The following is a 19,873-nucleotide window of genomic DNA, read 5'->3' as shown; positions in this document are numbered from 1 at the left end:
GGAGAGATGGGGATGCAGCTGGGGTAGCTCTGGCGATGGAGCTTCTTATCAGGACCTCGGTGCATGGCCCGGGCGCGCTAGGTGGATGACGCATGACCTATCCGCGCCCGCGCGAGTGAGGCTGGGGTGAGCTAGCGCACGCGCCATGAGTATCAGATGAATGATACATGGATGGTATCAGGACACCCGAGTGCCCTGGGATGCAGAGGCTGGCTGTGTTGGTGGAGCGTGGCTTCACATATGGTTACTGGGAGCCAACGTTGGCCTGACATGTACTGAGGTAGTTATCGATATGCCAGCCACACCTGGGCAATGCGTGCTCACGTGAGAGGCAATAGTCAGGAGCGCACCATGCGGCCCGCGTGAGACAGAACGCGTGTTTATCATAACTATGTTGGTAGGCGATATGCACAGCTCCTAGTGCTGGTGCACTGTTTATCAGTACCTTGCTTTGCGGCGACTTGACGTTGCTCGGCGCGTGGGCGCCTGTAGCCTGGCTGAGCTCTGGACTGACAGGGATCAGCTTCGATGACCAGCTTAGCAGCAACCACGACGAGCGCGGAGCCCGCCCGCCGTAATCAGCCCTCATTGTGCGCCCGCCCACCACCAAACGACACGACTAGTCTTCCCCGCAAGTTGAGGTCTCATGTGCGGGCTTGGGGCTCGGGAGACATGAAGGTGCTACCCGCGCAGCCATCACCTCCGCCCAAACTCCGCAGCAGCGGTCTCGCCTGAACATGGCGACGACGCGGCCGCACAGGTCCTCCACGGCCGCCTCACGACTGCCGCCGATGAATAACCAGATAGCCGAACTCCGAAGCCTAGCGGATGAATTGATCAGGGCCTCCGAGACCACACCACCGACCTCCGACGTCCTCCACAATCAGAGCAACGCCCTCCGCCGCATGCGCCAGCTGCTGATCGAGTCCAACGACCAAACCCATACCAAAGACGCGTTCCGCCATGTCCGCGGCTTCGAGACGCTCCTCATTACCCTGCGCTCCCTCTCTGGCTTCTACAAACCCGCCGAGCTGCCCACGCCCGACCGCATCGACTTCTTCGAGGTGATCAAGGGAACACTCGATGTCCTGTCAGACGCGCTGAACGAGCATGCCGGTAACAGGCGCTTCTTCGCCAAGCGCGTCGAGCACGGCGGCTGGAGTGCTCTGGAACAAGCCTTGGCTAGCACTGGCATTTTTGGCGGACAGTCGCAGAGCAAGCGTGACGATGCCGGCCAGGAGCAGCTTTTCGGCACCCTGTTCGCCTTTGCCTTGGGCGAGGAGACCATGACACGCATCTTCAGGGATATCGATAAGAAAGTCGAAGTCGCACAACCCAAGCAGGACGAGGACGCAGCAGCCAGCGGCGACTCGCAGCCTACTGAGATCGTAGTCTCTAGCCCGCGGTCCGTGTACAGCGATACCGATCTCGATCTCGACCCACTACGCAGCCAGGTACGGGCTATATTCAGCGGCAATGAGATACTGCAGAACCCAGACATCATTCCGACCATCTTCCACTTCTGGCGGGGTCTCTCTGGTGAAGATGCCCCGGGCACGCGCTCCAAGGCTCTTTCCATATCGGTGCTGCTTGCCATCCTGGAAATCACTTCCATCTCATCTTACAACAAAGCTGCGCTGCACGTCACTGGCGTCTTGAGCAGTGTCCTACCCCTGCTATTTGAGAACAAGTGCGCTCCTATAGAAGCCAGCCTCTTGCAAGAGCTGGCCGACGACCTAATTCAGTACGGCATCAACAAGCTGGACGATGCATACTACCTCTTCCGCAAGGCAGCGTCTTCTGAATCAGCTGCTGAGTTTCTCTTGCGTGGTATGCGCTCCTCCCGCGACCCGCCCTTCATACAATTCGATCTATCTTTGCATGGCTTCAGCGCTGTTGAACTTCCAGACATTGGTCGTCCATTTCCACCAATGTCCCCAGGAGGCGGATATACATTTGCTGCTTGGGTAAGGGTCGACAGATTCGACGCCGACTGCCATACCACCCTCTTCGGCGCATACGACGATACACAAACGTGTTTCCTCATGGCATATCTGGAAAGAGATACCCGTTGCTTTATCCTGCAGACTTACATGGGTCATTCCACTGGTGTCATACCCAGTGTTAGATTCAAGAAAGCTCCTCGTTTCGAAGCAGGCCGGTGGTATCACATCGCTGTGGTTCATCGGAGAGCCAAGACTATCGGTATCGGCGCTGCTAAAGCATCTCTTTTCGTCGATGGTGAGTTCACCGAGACTATGAAAGCCCACTACCCTTCGCATCCTCCGTTACTGGATAGCAGCCAGGATAGCTTTGCCTCCATGTCTTCGAGCGTGTCCAAACACCACATACTCGCGTTCTTGGGAACACCACGGAACTTGGCGCCTCGGCTGGGTAGAAACGTCATTGCCTCCAAGCTCTCAGTCGCCTCCTTCCATCTATTCTCTGAACCGCTGTCAGATGAGCTGATCGCTGTATATCATAAACTTGGTCCGCGTTACTGTGGAAACTTCCAAGATAGGCTCGGGTCGTTTCAAACCTACCGTACCTCTGCTGAGCTTCATGTTCACAACGAGATATTACATCCTGGGAGAGAGGAACGATCCGACATCGTAGCAGCTATTCGGGCCAATGCAAGCCATCTCATGCCTGAATCGAAGATAATACTGAGCTTCTCTCCCAGTTCCGTAATGGACGACGATGACAGAAATGCCATCGATGAATCCCAACTAATCCGATCACTATCACGCGAATCAGCTAAAACTCTGCATAAGTATACCAGACTTCATAGTACTCCGATCATCATCAATGCTGCCGTACCTTCGGTCAATGATGCATTATCTCAGCCACGAGGATTTGGACGTCTATCTGGTGACCCTGTCGTTGTCGTTCCACAATCACTCGACGATGCTATTTGGCGCATTGGCGGATGTGTGGCTGTCGGCTTGAAGCTGGTGCAATCCGCCCAGACTTTAGACAGCATGCTTCGATCTGTCAAGATTTTGCTGGAAGCCGTCGGGGGCAACTGGCGCAACTGCGAGGCCATGGAGCAGCGCAACGGATTTGCTGTCCTGGCAGAGGTTCTGCGCCAGAAGATTGGATTCGCCATGGGGGGATTGGTGCCGCGCAACCCCTCCTCATTAGATGTGACACCAGAAGACTGCGAAGGCTTTGTTATGCAGCTCTTGCGAATCATTCTCCGATTCGTTGGATACGATGAGCACGAGCCAACCGAGTCACTCATCATCAACCCACTTGCGTATAGAGTACTTCTGGTTGATCTAGAGATCTGGCGTAGAGCTACCTCATTGGAAACGCAGAAGCTGTATTACCTGCAATTTGCGCACTTTGCCAAGGGCAGCAAGCACCATCACTACAACGCTAAGCGATTCCACAGGATACGTAAGTATACCGACATGGCGAATCAACTTTAGCTGACCTATCACAGGCGTTGTCAAGCGTCTCACGGATGCTCTTAAAGGTGAAAACTTCACTCCATCAACGTTCAAGCTGTTTCTCGCCGCCTTCAAAGCGCTACTTATCATCAACTTCAACGGGGAAAATGCGAGATCGCTATCTCTTTTCGTCACATATGCGCTGCACGACAGCCGCGCATCGTATGCGAAACGAGCACTGCGACCCAAAGCGAGCATTGCTCGTCTTCGCAAAGGCACACCACCAACATTGACACCAGAGTCTACACCACGCTCGAACAGCCCGGCACAAAACGGCGGCAGTTCGCCACCACTATCACTACCCGATTTAGGCATCGCCATCCTCACTCTTTTAGCGGAACTTCTTTGCGATCCTCAGAACCCGCACGAAATCGTTCGTTTTGCGAAGAATGTCACTGGAAAGTGGCTGCTCTATCTTCTTGCCGAGCCTGAACAACGAGTCGTTGTTCTTGGGGCAAAGATCTTAGCTCGACTGCTAGTGATCAATGGTTCGCACTATGTCAAGAAGTTTGGGGATAAGACAGGAGGCTTCATCTTGATGAAGAACAGGTTGCGCCACTGGTGGAATACACCAGGCATCTGGACTATCTGTTTCGCGATCCTTTTTGGTCGCGATGTCGCAACCATTGACTTCGAGCGCGACTTTGACGTCTTCAATCTGGTCGACATTTTTATCGCGCATTCACCCCAGTCTCAGCTCAGGATTTGGTACCCTGAAATATTCCCAGTAATCACCGCGATGTTGGAGACTGGCCTGCGAGCGATTGTCCGCGATCGTGACCTCGCCCGAGCCGATGATGGCACACCAAAGCAAGAGACTGGCGAAGGCACAGTCACTCGAGGGCGTCGTAGAACAATGTCGCTAAATGCCAAGCAGCCAACAGTTGGTGAGTTAAGTTCAGCCACTATGTAACAACCATGCTAACGACTCTAGATACCCGGGCTCCTCAGACAGATCGACTGAATGACTTTGCCGTTGTTCTGAACTCTGCTATCCAGTTTCTGTCTGAGCTACATTCACGATCGGAAGGGTTTCGCGATTACACTCACTCTTCCAATTATGTCCAAGAACTGCTCTTCGTCCTCTATCCAGTCATTGTCACATCTGACAGTGTTAGCGCTGAGACGGAATTACTTTCAAGAGGGTCCGCACTGACCTTCGAGGGCCAAGACGTTGTGATCCGACCACTTTCCCGAGCCAACGGGCATGAAGCGCCTGTGGTTCGCACGACCAACGTTGACGTATCACCTTCGCCTGCGTCTCGACGCGTGTTACCTTTCCGCAGAGCGTCATCATTTGTGCTCGTCTCGGCGGATAAGAAGAAGGCCGCTCAGCAACCTTCTCTCAACCCAATACTATCACCAAAGTACGCTGCTCCCTTGGCACTAAAGGTTGGTAGCTCCGTGGTGGAAGCGACTTTGGAAGTTGTTCTCGACGTGTTCAAGGACCAGATATTCACACGCAAAGAGTTTCCTGGCTTAGGTCTCTTCCTCAAGACGCCTCCCGGCTTTCAAGAACATCAAGCATATTTCGAGTCATACATTCTTCGGCAAACGCTCTCGTCCGTCAAGAATGCGCTTCAATTTGATCAGCAATTATTGCACGAACCGCGCGTTCTCCTCAATCTGCAACGTTTTGTGATCCACGTGTCCGAAGCGGTCTTCGAGGGATGGTTTCTTGAAGGCGCAGAGTCCTTGCTCGACTTCGCTGGCTTCCTCCTAGAATATCTCGAACGTCCGGATATTGCGACTATCAAGTCCGTCAGACTATGCACGCAGCCTATCTCATCAATTCGCAACACCTTCTTGAGAGTTGCTCTGCTTCGTTTGGCGGAGTCTGATGAGTCAGAAAGTGGTGCAACTACCACAGCAGTTATCGAGAAGATGATGTATTGGCAGCCTATCATTCTTTCTTCTGTCAACAACGAAACATTCTCGTTGAAGATGATCTGCTATCTTCTCTACACACAGTTGTCGTCTGAACACACGGACGTGCGTCTTGCGGCGGCGAACTTCTGGAGGTCGCTCATGGTACAAAAGCCTCACGAAACATCTATGATCTTGGCCGATGCCATCCACGGCGACACCAAAGATCTCTACGATGGCTTTCAGAAGCTTGTCGAACTTGATAATGAAACATTCTTAGAGTGGCTCGATAAGAACAAGACCGAGATGGATAAGTTCTTCTATGGCTCAATGACTAAATCATGGGAAGACTTTGCGCAAAGCCAAAACAAGAAGACCGAAGAGACTTCTCAGAGGCGAATCGCCAAGCGCAAGGAGAAGCTGAAGCAGTGGCAATCTGATGAGCTTGCCGCGGATAATGTCTGGAATCACCATGAGAACTCCACAAACCACTGGAGATCCAACATACACGCATCTGAACGCATCAAGCACCAGCGCGTCCTTCAAGACCAGCAGGATAATGCTACTTACATGGCAACAGTTTTGGCCAAGCTTGACCACCAACTGAAAGGCCCATGTGGTCTGTTCGAAGACAGTCCACCTGCCAGATGGCGGCTCGACGAAACCGAGGGTCGTGATCGAAAGCGTCTACGCATCGTTGTCGACAACACTAGCAGAGAGCAGTCGTATCAACCCAAACGCAAAGACACAGATCCACGAGAGCGACCCAGGTTGGATACCACTGTGCCAGCAATTTCGGCGAAGGAAGCTGTTGGTGCCACCCCTGTCAAGGCGCGATCGACTAGGTCTGCCTCTTCTGTGAGTGCATCGGGTGATCCAACGGAAGAACCAGAATCTGCTAGCGATGATGACTTTGAGATGGTCGAAGCTATGTATGAAGATGAGGACGGCTTCGAAGACAAGAACCGCAAGGTCATGCGGAGCCTTAATCGCGGCGATCAGGTGCAATACGTTTGCAATATCTCTCGGGTAGTCGGACTGGAAGCAATAGAGGGCCTCCTCATCGTAGGAAAAGACTGTCTCTACTTGCTGGACGACTTCTTCCAAAGGTCAGACGGCGAGATCGTACGCGTGTGGCAGGCGCCGCCAGATGAGCGCGACCCCTACGTTCAAGTCATAGCTGGAAAAGAAGCTGTCACTACCCGTCGCCCACCACCAAGGAGCCAAGAAGATGCAGTGAGAAATTGGAAGTGGACTGAGGTTATCAGTATTTCCAAGCGGCGCTTCCTTCACCGCGATGTTGGAATCGAAGTCTTCTTTGATGATGGCCGTAGCTACCTTCTCACAGCTGTCTCTGCCCAGGCTCGCAACGACATCCACTCTCGGGTCCTACAACGAGCTTCGCATGTCGCGAATCCGGACAAGCATGCCAACTCTGAGATATCCTGGCGCCTTGACTCCCTGCGCAATCCGGAAGAAGCACCACAGACATTTGGATCGCGCTTCGCATCAGCATTTGGTTCTGCTTCCGCTCATCCGGCGACCAAGAAATGGCTGAAAGGAGAGATGTCCAACTTCCATTACCTGATGTTCGTCAATACACTCGCTGGAAGGACGTTCAACGATCTGACCCAGTACCCGGTCTTCCCGTGGGTGCTGTCGAACTACCACAGCGAAGAATTGGATTTGAGCGACCCGAGCAACTTTCGAGACCTCCGCAAACCTATTGGTATTCAGGATCCTAAGCAAGAGCATCTCATTAGAGAGAGATTTAGCTCGTTTGCCGAGATGGGAGACGCTAGTCACGCCTTCCACTACGGAACTCATTATTCGTCCGCCATGACCGTCGCGTCGTATCTGATGCGACTTCAACCCTTCAGCGCAGCCTTCTTCCTCATTCAGGGTGGTACATGGGATCACGCTGACCGAATGTTCTACTCGATCCAAAATGTCTGGGACTCGGTGTCCGCGAAGAATATGGCCGACGTACGCGAGCTTACCCCAGAGTTCTACTTTCTCCCTGACTTCTTGACCAACGTTAATGGATACAACTTCGGTTTGCGATCCGATGGCTCGAAGATCGATAACGTTCAATTACCTCCGTGGGCCAAGGGCGACCCAGCCATCTTCATCGCCAAACAGCGTGAGGCTTTGGAAAGTCCTTACGTCAGCCAGAACCTGCATCATTGGATTGACCTCATCTTCGGTTACAAGCAGCGAGGCGAAGCAGCAATCGAGGCTGCAAATGTCTTCCACTACATGACATACCAGGGTGCAATCGATCTCGATTCGATTACTGACGAGAAGGAGCGCGCACAGAAGATTAGTGTTATCAACAACTTTGGACAGACGCCTCCACAGGTTTTCCAGCGACCGCACCCACAGAAAGAAAACGTCACGAAACCCACCAAGCTCGACACGTCGGCGGAGAGCTTACATCGGGTTCCCGGTACGCTACTGGAGTCTAACGATCGCATCTCATCTCTCAACTACATCAGCAAGAGCGACAAGCTCCTTTGCTCAGCACCATTTCGGCACAACATACCGCCGCATCATGATCGTTACATGGAGTGGGGTTTCACGGATGGCAGCGTGCGTTTCTATGATTCACACTCCAAGAAGCTCATCGGGCTGTTCGAGCATCTACACTCTGGCCAGCTGACAACTTCCCTCTTCGTTGACGGTAGAACCCTCATCACTGCAGGAACAGACTGTACACTCGCGATTTGGAACATGAGCAAAGCTGAAAGAGGCCACATCGACCTGCAGAACGCCACAACGCTATTCGGCCACAAGTCATCCGTCATCACACTCGCCGCAAGCCGCGCCTTCTCTGCATTCCTATCCGCATCACTCGACGGACGTGTGTTCCTCTGGGACTTGAATCGAAACGAGTTTGTTCGCGAGCTCGATCTAGGCCCACGGCAGAAGCGCAACCCAGTACCGATTCAAGCGGCTAGGATCAATAGCGTCACAGGACACATTGTACTTGCTTGCGGGAGCCGACTCATCGTCACGACACTCAACGGTGCAGTGCTGCTTGACGAGGATATATGCGACAGCGAAGACGACGCAGATAGCATCACGGCTGTCGCTGTGTATGAGGGTGTGGGCAATGAGTGGTGTGAGCGCGAACTCATCTTCACTGGACACCGTAGGGGTGTCGTCAAAATCTTCCATCTAACGCCAACACCCCCGACCATCACCACTCCAACCTCAGTACCCAGCAAATGGTCTGCGAACCTCATCAATGTGCTCAATCACAGTGATCCAACGTCTCCCTCGTCTGCGGCACCCATCACGTGTATATTGCCGATGCCTCACCATGTCTATACCGGCGATGAGGAGGGCAGAGTGGTAAGTCAAGAACCTTTTCATCCTTCGTACGCACGTTCCGCTAACGTCTCTCTGCAGTACGAATGGGATTGCGTGCACAGACATCATTGATCCTCACTAAGCAAACTTACCAACATGTGAGTAAGTGGCTTTTGGTATAGACATGGCATGGTGTTTTGGATGCTTTTCGCATTGGCGTAAATAGCTTGATTTGTGGCATTGAAAGGTGCATTGCGGATACTGAATAGACAAAATTTTCGATACACCCTCTTACCATTGTCGATGCAACGCAGTCTTGTTCCATCCAACACACCATCTTGAGTCTAGCGGAACTATTTACGGTTTTCGGATAAAATCTCCGTTCGCTAGCCTGATGATTGATCAAATGATGCAGATGCAGAGGCAGTACGCGTGTTGCGTTCGCTGGCGTGTCGTTTTGGTCTTGTGATCGTGCTTATCTGGCGTTTGCTTGGCGTTGCTTGTTTGGCTAGGGGGATCCGTGTACTTGCATTGCTGGCGACCTGATCTCCCTTGCATTACATCTTTGACTAGATAAACCTACGTGGCTGGCGAGATCATGATGCTGGAGGCTTTGCGTCTTGAGGTATCGAAGCTAGTATGATGTTGTTGGTGCATCTGTTGCTAGACAGTCGCCATATCCGGTGTGCCTTATCAGTGATTGATTATTCAGCACAAGGGTGCCTCAGATGACGTATCCGTGCACGTTTTTTTGGAAGAGTCATTATCCCGTCTTGACATACGTTGGTGCGTGTATGTTGGGTGTGAAGGGTCTAATGTTGAGGGCTCGTTGCAATGATCAGCTTCAACGCCAAGGTCATGCCAAGTCCTGGAGTATCACACTCTAGTTGAGCCGCAAACACTATAAGGGTCTCGTGCCCCTTCTGGATCACTGGAAATAAGCCAAATATCGTACGCTTTGAGAGTTGGCCGTCCTTAATTGCGGGGTTCAGAGAAAGGGTACACATGAGCTAGTCCCGCAAACAGCTAGCTCGTGGGGGAATGCGATCCGCACCTGCCCGAACACAGCATGACCCCACTATTAGGCCGCGTGCTTTGAGCCAATCCCAACGGATTAGCACGTCATTTTTCGCCTTAAGTCTGGGTCGTCGTCGCGCCGCCGTCGCTCTTTCGCAACTCCAGAACGACGCGACATCCCGAGCGACAAACCGAACGATACATGGAGTCGCCGGAAACGCCCGCCGTCCCAGAGACTGCTGCTAAGAAGCGCAGAAGACCAGTCAACGGTACGCGACATGGCCTCTTTATATGGCGATAGGTGTGCTAACAGAGTTTCGACAGCCTGCGCTACTTGCCGTGCAAGAAAGGTAGGATCTCATGGTCTCTTGTATATTATTCCTCTCTTTAGATACCCATACCAAGGCAATGGGTATCCGACGAGCGACCATTAGGTTGTCGTGATGGTCGTAGTTCTGGCGTCGGGGCCTAGGATATCCGGAAAACCATAAATCAGGGCCCAACGTAGCTGACAACCATCTAGGTCAAGTGCGATGAACGCCCAAACGGCTGCCTGAACTGCGAAAGGCTACAGCTAGACTGTGTGCAGAATGGCGGTGTTTCCACTGCTGCGAAGAGACCAAGCACGGCGTACGAGCCTGTTGTAGGCATCAAGCGTAAACGTACATTTCGATCCTGCATTCCCTGTCGAGACTCCAAAGTCAAATGCTCCGGCGAACGACCGAACTGCATAAGATGCCAGCAGCGCAGAACCTCATGTGTATACGATGCTGAGCAGGTGGAGCCAGCCTGGGTACAGAGCATTGCGACTCCTGCCTCAGACACGCACGCCGATTCCGTGATGATACCGCCACACACTCCCCGAGATTCTCGAGAGCCTTCTAGGATACTCGGCTCACTGTCGAATAGCGAGCCTGCTGTAGCTGGGTGTCCGCCGGGCCTACTATGGTATGCTTCACGATTTTACTGGCGTGCATCCAACTTACGAATATGCACAGGTTGTTTTCCCAGCAGCTGCCACCCAGAATCAAACTTCATGCGTTGTTAGATGCTTACTTCAACAACGTCCACCCCATCCGCGTGTTCGCGTTCGAGCACAAGCCCTCGTTCATTCGAATGCTGGACGAAGGACAGCTCGTGGATGCCTCCGATCAAGCCCTCTTGCACATAATGTGTGCATTGGGTGCTCGATTTTACGCTCTCGACTACAGTGAGTCGTTCTCGCCCTTGACGAAAGATCTGATCCAGTCAGCCGGAAGCCAGTGGGCTAAAGTCGCGGAAGAGATGTTCTTCGCTGATTACAGCACCATCTCAATTACCAAACTGAAGGTCTTGGTCTTGCTTCACGACCAGGAAGCTCGCAATGGCAACTATGCTGGGTCTTTTCTTCTTACTGGCCTTGTCATACGTATGGCGCATGCCTTACAGCTCAACAATGAAGTGTCACCAGATGTGCTTTGTAAGGAATTAGGAGGAAGTCCAAACGAGGTTTCTGTGCGAGAGTCGCGTAGAAGACTTATGTGGGCGTGCTATATGATTGATGTCTGGGCTGGTAGTGGCGTCGACCACCTCACTATACTCAATGAAAGAGACCTCAAGATTCAGCTTCCGTGCAACGAGCGTCAGTTCTCACTACAGATCCCGTGTATTACGGAGCGGCTCGAGAGGGGCACACTATTGGAACTCATGTCCCCCGAGGACATTCCAGAGAAGCCGGCGGATAACCTGGGCATGGCTGCGTACTATGTGCGCATCGTCAGTATCTGGCGACGTGTTCTTCGGTGAGTGTGGCTAGGATCAGCTCGCGAGTCTTGATTGCTGACTTGGCTTAGGTTTGTGAAGCACATGGACGAAGAACAACCGCCGTGGCTTCCAGAGTCAGGATTCGCCGTCCTCATTGAGGACATACAGTCGTGGAAACAAAGCCTGCCATCCTGGCTAGATTTCTCCGCAGACAACATCTACATTCGGCGCGAGACACATCAGCTAGGTGCCCTCCTCCTCATCCACTGCATGTACCATCACGTTATGTGCGACGTCCACAGGATCGCTCTCCCTGACCTGTTCAAAAACCAAGAGCCGTTCGTCTTCCCTACTGATCGACAGGCGTTCGTAAGTCATCTACAAGATGTCTGCTTTGAGCATGCGCAGCGTATGTCGGTCCTAGTCTCACACATACTCCAACACGGGGTCAAACACTTTGCGGACTCCATACTGCCTTCATTCGTTTACAACAGTAGTCGCATCATGCTCTACTATATCGCTCGGATTCTGGACGTATCAAAGCCCGACGCAGGAACTGTGATTGGTCGTACAGTCGAGTTAGTGCAGTACAACAACCAGGCGTTACGGGAGATGGCGTTCATGTACCCGCTTGCTGAATCGTTATGTATCACCTCCGAGCGCTGGTTGGAGACTGTACGCGACAGTCTGGCTCGTGGTCACTCTGCTGACTACATTGCGCCTCAGGATCCATCAGAGAATGAAGCGCGGCGCATTGTCGGCGCGCCTGCACCGATGGCTGGTACTCCTAGACAGCGAAATGCGGCGATCTCAGTTATTCCTCCTGTCGAGGAAATACTGTCAGCAACTTCGCCCTCGACTCTTCGCACGGCTACTACTCGCTATCCTTTCTCAGCGCCTACCACTGGTCACGGTTCTTCTACTGTAACATCAGGCCAGGCCATGACGACACCATCTGAGAATGCACTAGGGACCATGTACTCTTCTCCCAGCGCGCCAACTGCTTTCGAGCAACCCATGTTCAACCTGGACGACCTCCAGAATTTCTTCGGATGGGAAGCAAGTGATGACGAGAATGCGCAGTCTACTGGGTTCGAGGGCTTTGGTCCGCTAGGCTGGGCAAATAATTTCTCCATCATGTAAGTGAGTATTGTATTTGAAAGTTACCTGCTGGGCGTTTGGGCACGGTCTTTCTATGGTATACCTCTCTCTTCCGTTAAAACCGACGCGGTAGGTTCTCGGCCATCTTGGTTCATTACTAGAATGTCGCCTCTTTAGGATCAATATTAACTTTGTAAATGCACTTTGACTGGCCATGGTGGGTAGTTACTTCAGTGACATCGTGATTCGAGCGGTAAGGTGCCGCTTACCCGCGTGGCACGGTCTAACAGTGATGCAACTAACGGACAGCGACACACATAGTAACCGCCAAGCTCAGAAGCCGGGTATTTGGTACTTTGCCGCTTTATCAAGACTCTTGGTAAAAGCAATTATATGTATGAGTCTCATCCTGACCACCTCGCACCATCACAGCCCGTACCTCAACATGAGCGACACAATACCATTAACTAGCGCATTGAGCGCAAGACAATCTGCCCTCAACAAATTCGTACAACAAAACTGGTACTATTGGCGCTATCTTTACATACCCGGGACCTTCCTCTCCATGCTTGGTTCCCTCAGCCTCGCGTATGCGGTACATCTGGATCGAGCGCGCCCGCACGAGCTCCTTAAACCTTGGAGGATATCCTCGTTCCTGTTCTACGTGCTGGGGCATCAGCTACTACTATACGGTATTCTGATCTGTTCGTTCTGGTACATGCTCAAGGATGAGCGTCCTGGATCGGGGATCGCCCGCGCTGATGCCGACAAGAATGCCCTGGGATCGATTAAGCAGAACGACCGCACCTTGGGTAATGGCCCCGACTATCTCGTGGAAAGACATGCAGTCCCATCAAATGATGCTCGCGCTATCCCGCTAGTTAGGTCTGCTATCACTGTCGCAGCTTCGTCTTTGGGCGTCGCCGCCGTGGTGACCCGGTATAACTGTCTAGACAGCGAGTGCCCATTTCAACGGAAATGCTACGTAGTGAGCCTTGTATGCATTACAATCGCTTTTTCAAGGTATTTTTGGGGTTTTCTCAAGTACGTTCGCAAGATTGGGACATACATGAGGAATAACGCGGACCGGACCGGAGGATGAATCCGAGCTAAGGGTGGGTTGAATAGGGCACCCGAAGAAGGTAGATGCGAGAGTGTTGTGGTGTATCTAATAATTTGTTCATTGAACTTCATAAACGTTACTTGCCCTGCAAGCCCATATGCCAGTTTTCGCGTAGCGAGTGGTCAGCTACCGAAAATATGTCCAACCATGCTTCGCTGCCCGTAGCCATACCACGTCCGTATATGTTTGTGTCATGGATACTGTTCTGGACAACATCCGTTTTCGTCCAGTATGTGCATGCGACTTTTCCATCTGGCGATATGGCTTCTATCATGAGCATTTTGTTCTGCTCTTGTAGGACTGGAAACTCCGCTTGAAACCAAAGACCTCCCTTGTTGACATAACCTGGAGTATCTGCGCCCGGTCCAATACTGGCGTCCATGACTGTTGCGAAAACTTTGCATAGCGACGCGAAGGCTTTGGACATGTTGGTGTAATACTGTGTTCGCCAGGTTTCGTTGTTCATGATGCAGCGCAATGGATTCGTTCTCGTGGCTTCGCTGTTGTAGTATTGTTTGGGCCAGACATCCTTGGCTTGATCAGCAAAATGCGGGGACTATGTAGCGAAGATGCAAATACCCATATTGTTGTCATTGGAGACTCGCCATTTGGTCTGGTTTTCGCGTAACAGCGCGCCGTCTCGCTCAAGCCGCGCGTGTAGAACAGACAGAGGTTAGGTTCAGGTCGCAATGTAGCTTCCGCTTGGAATAACTCGACGGTGTATTTATCGACGGTGTCCCAGGTCGCCTTTGAGCTGTGGGTTTGGGTGCAGTCATCGTCCTTATGCTCTAGCGGAGCAGCTCCGGTGACGAGGAAGAGTCGGTAAAATGCTATAACAAAGGAAATGAGCTTCATAGCGAAGTTGAAGTGTAACGGATTTGGGGTGAGGTTTCCCATGCAGCAGGGCGGAGCTGTATCTAACATAGATGTAAGCGGCCCCCAACGCCTATCTATGGCGAGGCTGAGCGTCAGGCGTGCAGGCTCGGCGCCTGCGCCCTGGCGTCAAGTTTGCGCATCTTGTCAGCTTAAATACCAAGGATACGTTCGCACCTCACACGACCAATTTCATCTCTTTGGTGATCTGGTATGCCTCTAATGCACACGGTTCAACAGCACCTAGATAGTCAAGGCTCACTCGGCTCACTCGGATCAATCGTGAATCGCGCAATACTCAACTAGCGATCTTGCGAAGAACAGCATCTCAACGGTGTGCCATGCACACTTCACATGGAATCACCAGCAGATCGCGAATTGAAACATCTCGGCTACGGGAATGGGAAATGGTGGATGGTGGATAGAAGACGATAGGTGGCAAATTGCGAGATGGTGGCTGGTAACCAAGCGCCCGCACAGCCCTGCCCAGACGCGATCTCGGGTGCGTCGGAATAGAGTTAGCTTGCCCCCGCATTTGTCCTAGTTGAGCCGAACGATCACAATGCCGACGTATCAGTCATGGCTACAGTTCCAGGGCACGAAGGCAGCAATACCATTTTGCTTTCTTCTTATATATGGGTATAGTACGACTAGCGTCACTACGACGGGAGATATACCTATGTCACGTACTTGAGTGTTTACTATTGACTTGGGCAGCAGGTGGAGTATGAGATGAAAGATACGTTTCTAGATTGACAGTACAGATACATTGAGCCCAACAATCAAGTTCGCTCGCTTTTGATTTCAAGATCGCACGCCCATTCGTTGGCGGGGAAATCCCGGAGCGTACGAAACAAGGCGAATGCTTTCGGAAGGGGAACAGTAAGTGCTTTGAGCTCGTGAAAGGTGGTTCGAATGACTCCGGGAAAGCGAGTGTTCGCAGCGGCGAGGGATATTAGATTTCCGTAGGCGTTTCGGTCGAAGCGCGGCTCGACTATTAGATGAGGAATGACTTGAAGAAGTAGTTCGTCGGGAAGGTCCCTGATACTGGCCTTGGGGATACTGCTGGCTGTGGAGGACGACATGGCTGAAGACCAACAGCCTGCGAGCGTGCGGAGGGGTAAATTCACGAATAAAGAGTATCAATAACAGCGATCGTATGAAGGAAAAGAAGAGTAACTTCACAGGCAGGTGCTAGTAGGCACCCGTCTGACTACACATGTGCCCTCCTATCCGTTCGATTAGGATAGACATGGTGAGAGGTGCGGGGCAATGGGGTCGAAGTACAACCAAACGAGGCGAGATAGGGAATGTTCAAGCAAGATTCCCTAGCCAACATGTGCTGTTGCCTGGGAGGGGGTTCCGTCTCGAGTGAATGGTCGCAAACCTGTCTCCATATAACGGGTAGCAAGTGCAATGGTCACGAGCTTCCTCGAGAGTGGACAGTAGCGGACATAGTGTACATTAGAGAAGACTGTCGCCTACTCCAATCGAGCCATCGAGACAAGTAGTGAAGTCGTCAAGGAAATCGCAGAAGCTGCTATGTGCCTTCGTTGCACGACCGCATATGCATTGTTGCACCGCAAACGATTGTTGTGAGTACTTCCTTTCGTGGCTTGTCATTTGCGGGCAAATCCGGTCCGTCGCTGGTATCGAACCTGTCTCCAAGCTCAGTGCTGATTAGACGACAGACGAGTCTTGTGATGTGATCATCGAGTACACCGACACAACCGTAACAGTGACCGTACTCCGACCTCCTCGGGGGATGACATCAATGCAGCTCCGGCGTAACAGGGACTTGTATGTGGTCAAGTGGTGGAGGAGCAATCCCTGCGTGTATGAAACGGACGTCTACGTACTCGAAGGGCCTGATAGGGGGCGTCTTTCGAGGGACAGCCCTCTGATACTGCCGGTGTTCATATCCTGTCCAGTACGCAGTGTGACTGCACCTCGAGATACGGCATCGGACCGTGCAAGATTTAATGTGGTTCTGCGGCCAGTGCCCTTGCATTCATAAACGGTCCAGGGGCGGGAGGCTGCTGACTCGGACCGATTCGATCGCTGAAGTGATCGTCCACCAACGGTTTTCTCCGCAGCTCAAGGCACATGCTTTTCGTTGTCGTTACTGATGACAATTCTCAGGCAGAGCTTGCCGTGTGACATCGTCGAACTGGGCGAAAAGATACATAGTACGACTGCACCTACAATCCGGTGAAAGACTAGCATAGTGGCCTTGGGACTACCAATTCAATAGTCAGAAGACTTGAAGCTGAGGTTTGCGTGTAGCTCGACACGGGCACTCGATGTGGAGCAGGCACGTGGCGTGGAGACGCGTCGGGAAATTGCTGGTAGCCCAATTCGTTCAGACAACGCTAATCCTCCACCAGTTTGGTAAAGCTAGAGTCAAGACACGGGTAAAATCTCCAACGGCCGTCTCGTAGTTGTAGCGCGATATCAACAAAAGGCTGCGTCATGGAAGGTTTACCGTGCGCGTTGTGAAGGCACTAAGCTGTATTGGTCAACGCTACGCCGCTTGGGGAACATTCGGACCGATCCAGGAAGGAGTGTGCCTGAGTGCTGGCTTCCGACGATCGCGCAAAAATACCACCGTACTTTCTGTAAAACCGCGACCCAGTAGTTTGCGCGACCACATAATGGACTGCAACTTCAAGTATACTTGAGTAGCTGGAGACGACAAACTGCAGGTCGTCTATACTAGAAGACGCGCATACGGGCCGATCGTTCACGTTGTAACGGTGAGATGTGGCAGAGCGGACTGCAACCCACTGACAAGGAACAAAGAGCCGCTCTGAGAACGACCAATGCAGCGTCGATACCAGTGCGATGGCAGCCCTATCTAAGCTTTTCTCACTGAATGGGTCATACCAATGAGTCGCAGGAGACGTCTACGATAGTCCGCATCGAAGCCGCGAGTTCCGCGCCCTGGCAGTTCTACCCCTGATGCCGATCCCAATCGACACCAACACGATGACCTGAAGCGCACAGGTTATGACTCGGGACTGTTAGAGACACAGCAAAATAGGAAGAGCTTTGGGAGACTGAAAGCGGCGTCGCGCATGGCGCATGCCCTTGAAGTCATCTTGATTAAGGTTCCTCTTGGTAAGGCGAACTAAATGAATCCAGGGATGCATACCTGGAAAAGTCACGACCAGCAGTACCTATGCCAAGCTGCCAGCCTCAAGACAAGATACGGTGAGGCTGTCAAATCTGCCATACTCCAGCTAGAAATTACTCGAGCGGGGCAAAGGACCCGTGCTGGTGGTTTCCACCTTTGTGGGGTCACCAACAGCGATCTACGTTCATGATACCACTTCATAATGGCCGAATGCATGGGTCTCTCCAGTGGATCAACTACGGACACCCTGGAATCAGGCTTCGTCATGTCGATCGACATCCTACTGGTCTTCCTAATGCACACAACGGTGATATACCGGACATTACTGTGCTGCCACACTTGTACATGGTGTGGCGTTAGGAGAGAGACGTTGGAGTGGGTGAGTATATAAGTACTATCGGCTCCGACTTCAGTAGTAGTATCATCCAGCTACAGATCCACAGTCATTCCTTTTTTACGACACTCGCTTTTTGCTCCAACTATTTTACAGTCTTTCCAAGAACCCTAATTCTCCCAAGATGCGTTTCAACGTCCCCGCCATTCTTGCAGCCGCCGCTGTTGCGAACGCCGCTGTTATTCCCCAGATCCCCAAGGTTGATGGCGTCGTTGGTGGCGCCACATCTGGCGTCTCTTCCACCGTCAACGTGAGTACACTACAAGTCGTCTTATGATCACTCAACTGACAAGTTCAACAGAAGGTTGAGGGTGTCGCAAGCCCCAAGATCAACGCCTCCATCGGTCGCCGTGTTAACGCAAAGGTCGGCACCAAGTTCGGCTCCGTAGACGCCTCCGTCGACCCCAAGAAGATCAACGCCAACGTTGGTGCCCACATCACCAGGCGCCAGGTCCCTGACGTCAAGCCCATCGTTGGTGGTGCTACCTCCGGCGTCACCTCCACTGTCAACGACGTCAAGAACGTCGGTGCTGACGCCAAGGTCGAGGCTCTCGACGACGTTGTCGAGGTTGAGGTTGGCAAGCGCCAGGAGCTCCCTGTCGCTGGTGACCTCGTCAATGGTGCTACCTCCAAGGTCACCTCCACTGTCGACGACGTCAAGAACATCGATGCTAAGGTCGATGCCCTCGGTGCCTCCATCGACGCATCCATCGGCAAGCGCCAGGGCCTGCCCGTTGTTGGCGACGTCCCCGTTGCTGGCGACGTTACCTCCAAGGTTGGATCTACTCTCGCCGACGTCCAGAACCTGGACGTCAACGGCATCGCTGAGGGTGTCACCGCCCCCGTTGCCCCCGTCGTTGACGGTGTTGAGTCTGCTCTCAAGCCTGTTGTCGACGGTGTCGAGCAGGCTGTTGCCCCTGTCACTGGCGCTGTCTCCGGCCTTGTTACCCCCATTGTCAACGACGTCAAGGACAGCGCTCTCGGTGCCGTCAATGGCGTTACCTCCAAGGTTGAGTCCACTGTTGGATCCACTGTTGGATCCACTGTTGACGACGTCAAGAACACCACTGGTTCCGCTTCCGTTCTTGGTCAGTCCGCTGATGCCGCTGTTGAGAAGCGCCAGGTTCCTGACGTCGCCCCCGTTGTTGGTGGTGCCACTGGTGCCGTCGAGCCTGTTGCCAACACTGCCACCGGTGCCGTTAAGCCCGCCGTTGACACCGTCAAGGGTGCCGTCGAGCCTGCTGTGAACACTGTCAAGGGCGCTGTTGAGCCCGCTGTCAACACTGTCAAGGGCGCCGTCGACCCTGCCGTCAACGCTGTCAAGGGTGCCGTTGAGCCCGTTGTCAACACTGTCTCCGGTGTTGTCTCCCCTGTTGTCGACAACGTCAAGGGCGTAGCCGGATCTACCGTCAAGACCGCCACCGACAAGGTCGGCTCCACCGTCGACGATGTCAAGAACATTGACGTCTCCGCCGATGTCCTCGGCGCTGCCAAGGTCGACGCCTCCCTATAAAGGCGCTGCTAAGCTATGACGGTCATGCTTCGAGCGTTACGCAATCTTCCAGCGTCCATAGCGGGACGCGTTTGTACATATATCCTAATCTGTAGTAACATCTAATCAGAAATACCCCCCCTGACTTCGTTGATTACCTGTGAATCTGCCAAACTGGAAGTGTCTGTTGAGCTCACTGGATTGACGAAAGTAAAGTCGTCTTTGTCGTTATGTGCTATGTCCAAGTTATCGAGCTGTCCGAGTCATGTGTTGAACTATGATCACGTTGCCGTCCCTTTGTAGTTTTTTGTTCGTATTGTCTCAGTGATTATCACACACCTGATGTAATTAGTGATCT

General features: G+C 52.6%; 4 protein-coding genes across 4 annotated transcripts; 3 read left to right on the top strand and 1 right to left on the bottom strand.

The window, feature by feature from the left end:
* Positions 1 to 737: 737 nt before the first annotated feature.
* Positions 738 to 8,768, top strand: J4E87_001065 (uncharacterized protein; the record flags this gene model as incomplete). Its single annotated transcript, XM_049372714.1, has 4 exons — positions 738 to 3,402; positions 3,449 to 4,342; positions 4,390 to 8,678; positions 8,736 to 8,768. The coding sequence occupies 4 exons, from the start codon at positions 738 to 740 to the stop codon at positions 8,766 to 8,768; spliced, it is 7,881 nt and encodes a 2,626-aa protein (XP_049237372.1).
* A 1,087-nt stretch (positions 8,769 to 9,855) lies between these two features.
* Positions 9,856 to 12,539, top strand: J4E87_001064 (uncharacterized protein; the record flags this gene model as incomplete). Its single annotated transcript, XM_049372713.1, has 5 exons — positions 9,856 to 9,922; positions 9,978 to 10,003; positions 10,177 to 10,601; positions 10,652 to 11,434; positions 11,486 to 12,539. The coding sequence occupies 5 exons, from the start codon at positions 9,856 to 9,858 to the stop codon at positions 12,537 to 12,539; spliced, it is 2,355 nt and encodes a 784-aa protein (XP_049237371.1).
* Positions 12,540 to 13,696: 1,157 nt separating this feature from the next.
* J4E87_001063 (uncharacterized protein) lies at positions 13,697 to 14,203 on the bottom strand (the record flags this gene model as incomplete). Its single annotated transcript, XM_049372712.1, has 2 exons — positions 13,697 to 14,154; positions 14,200 to 14,203. 2 exons carry the CDS (start codon positions 14,201 to 14,203, stop codon positions 13,697 to 13,699), a joined length of 462 nt encoding a protein of 153 aa, XP_049237370.1.
* A 3,771-nt stretch (positions 14,204 to 17,974) lies between these two features.
* Positions 17,975 to 19,536, top strand: J4E87_001062 (uncharacterized protein; the record flags this gene model as incomplete). Its single annotated transcript, XM_049372711.1, has 3 exons — positions 17,975 to 17,979; positions 18,120 to 18,273; positions 18,325 to 19,536. The coding sequence occupies 3 exons, from the start codon at positions 17,975 to 17,977 to the stop codon at positions 19,534 to 19,536; spliced, it is 1,371 nt and encodes a 456-aa protein (XP_049237369.1).
* Positions 19,537 to 19,873: the final 337 nt, after the last annotated feature.

Source organism: Alternaria ethzedia (genome assembly GCF_023757985.1).
Source record: "Alternaria ethzedia strain BMP 0044 chromosome Unknown scaffold_2, whole genome shotgun sequence".
NCBI lineage: Eukaryota > Fungi > Ascomycota > Dothideomycetes > Pleosporales > Pleosporaceae > Alternaria > Alternaria ethzedia.
Note: the sequence above shows the minus strand (reverse complement) of the source record. Positions and strands in the feature narration are given on the sequence as shown.